We start from the raw sequence: 1,989 nt of genomic DNA on the forward strand, positions 1-1,989 counted from the left end.
ATCTGCCACCCGGGGAGTGGGCCTAAGCCAGCAGGTGGTTATCTCCCAAGGGGTCCCAGACTGTGAGAGGGCACAAGTGGGGCTGAGGGACACCCCCACCCCACCTCCCCTGCCAGTGCACAAATTTTTGTGCACCGGGCCTCTAGTATAGAATAAAAGATTAAAAAATGGTACCACCTGTATAGGGCACTTACTATGAATGGAGCTTGTAGGATTGGAAGTTGCTCCTCTTCTTAAGGAGATGTCACTTTTTTCAGAAATACATCTATAATGGTTTGCTTAGTTTTTCTCTCTTTTCTATCATAGATTTGTTTATAAGTATATAAGGTACCACAAACATTCTTTTCTATTAATCAAAACCGTTTGGTGTTGGGAGTCCATGCTTTAAACTTTTTAGGGGGCTTGTTGAGCTATGTAAAAGCTTCTGCTAAAGCCTTCACTGTCAATTTTCTGGAGGTTCTTTTTCTTTTTCTGCAGTTTCCTTTTTTCTTGCATCTTCTTTAGTGATGTGTCCCTGTGCCTGTTTGGACAACTCCTCAGTAGTCGATTCCTTAGGAACCACCTCTAGGAGTTCCTCAGTGTCACCGTCGTCCATACCCAGGTTAAAGTTGTTTGCCATGTCACCACAGCCTTGTTGATTTTTGCAAACTTTATGCTGTGGTTGCAAAACCAAAGAGTGGTTATGACATCACTACACGATAGGAATTTTTCAGTTCTATTATAATCTTACTAGAGGCCTGGTGCACGAATTTGAGCACAGGTGGGGTCCCTCTGGGTGGCCTGCAGGGATCGGTCCGAAATCTGCAGTCCAACACCACCTGCAGCTCCCACCTGCTGATCCCACTCATCCTGGCCCCACTTGCCTGCCGCGGACTTGTGCCCGATCAGTCCTGATCGGGAGAGGCTTGCGCTGCTGCAGCAGCACTCAGCAGTTATGAGCCCTGCGTCTGGTGCCCTCCCAAGGGGAATGACCTGAGGGATCAGGCTCTAACCGGTTCTCTGACATCCCCTGAGGGGTCCCAGATTGTGAGAGGGCTCAGGCCAGGCTGAGGGACCCTAATGGTGCACGATCAGGCCAGGGAGGGACCGCGGGAGGGCTCCAAGGCATGTCCAGCCCATCTCGCTCAGTCCCAATCGGCCAGACCCCCAGCTGCAAGCTAACCTACCGGTCGGAGCATCTGCCTCTCTGGTGGTCAGTGCACATCATAGCAACTGGTCGACCAGTTGCCTGTCTGCCCCCCCCCCCCCATGACAAGTGCACATCATAGCGAGCAGTTGAGCACCCTTAGCATATCATTAGCATATTATGCTTTGATTGGTTGTTCGGTTCTGCCGTTTGGTCTATTTGCATATTGCCCTTTTATTATAGAGTATGGGAGCACCACCATATATGTAGTCTGTGTTGACCAAAACGTTTTGTTGTGCATGACTGTATAATAAAGGCAATGTATGACCAGCCCATAGATAATAACACACTGAAGGTGAAAAATGTGAGTTGTCTGAAGTGGGAATCGTTGCTTTTAATAATTGTTAATAGAAAGCATAATATTGAATAAGTTTAATATATATAAGACAGATGTTTTTTAATGTCCAATTTTGACTTTCAGATATTTTTAAGAATGTATCCATTACCCTAGTTTTATTTCTGTCTTTAATTTACTTATTTATCAAACAAACATTTTTTTGTGTTCTTTTTGCTCTCATTTTTCTTAGTTTGTGATACCATTAGAAAACGGATTGATCCAAAGACAGATGGCTGAAAGTGCTGAAAAAGAAAATATAAAATGGACAACCACCATCATTATTAGTTCATCTCTTAAGGTAAAGAGGCATTTGGGCCATTGATCTTTTTTTTCCTTTATTTATTAAGGTATTACATATGTGTCCCTAACCCCCCATTGTCCACCCACCCCCGCTCATGCCCTCGCCCCCCTGGTGTCTGTGTCCATTGGTTAGGCTTATATGCATGCATACAAGTCCTTTGGTTGA

General features: G+C 45.2%; 1 protein-coding gene across 1 annotated transcript in view; it reads left to right on the top strand.

The window, feature by feature from the left end:
* The window catches only part of LOC102246182 (chromosome unknown open reading frame, human C1orf146), a 22,073-nt gene that overhangs the window by 4,395 nt on the left and 15,689 nt on the right, over positions 1-1,989 (top strand). The window contains 1 exon segment of the mRNA XM_014550047.1: positions 1,714-1,821. Coding sequence (XP_014405533.1) covers positions 1,753-1,821 — 69 coding nt within the window. The 5' untranslated portion in view covers positions 1,714-1,752.

The sequence above is a fragment of the Myotis brandtii genome, unplaced genomic scaffold, assembly GCF_000412655.1.
Source record: "Myotis brandtii unplaced genomic scaffold, ASM41265v1 scaffold58, whole genome shotgun sequence".
Classification (NCBI taxonomy): Eukaryota; Metazoa; Chordata; class Mammalia; order Chiroptera; family Vespertilionidae; genus Myotis; species Myotis brandtii.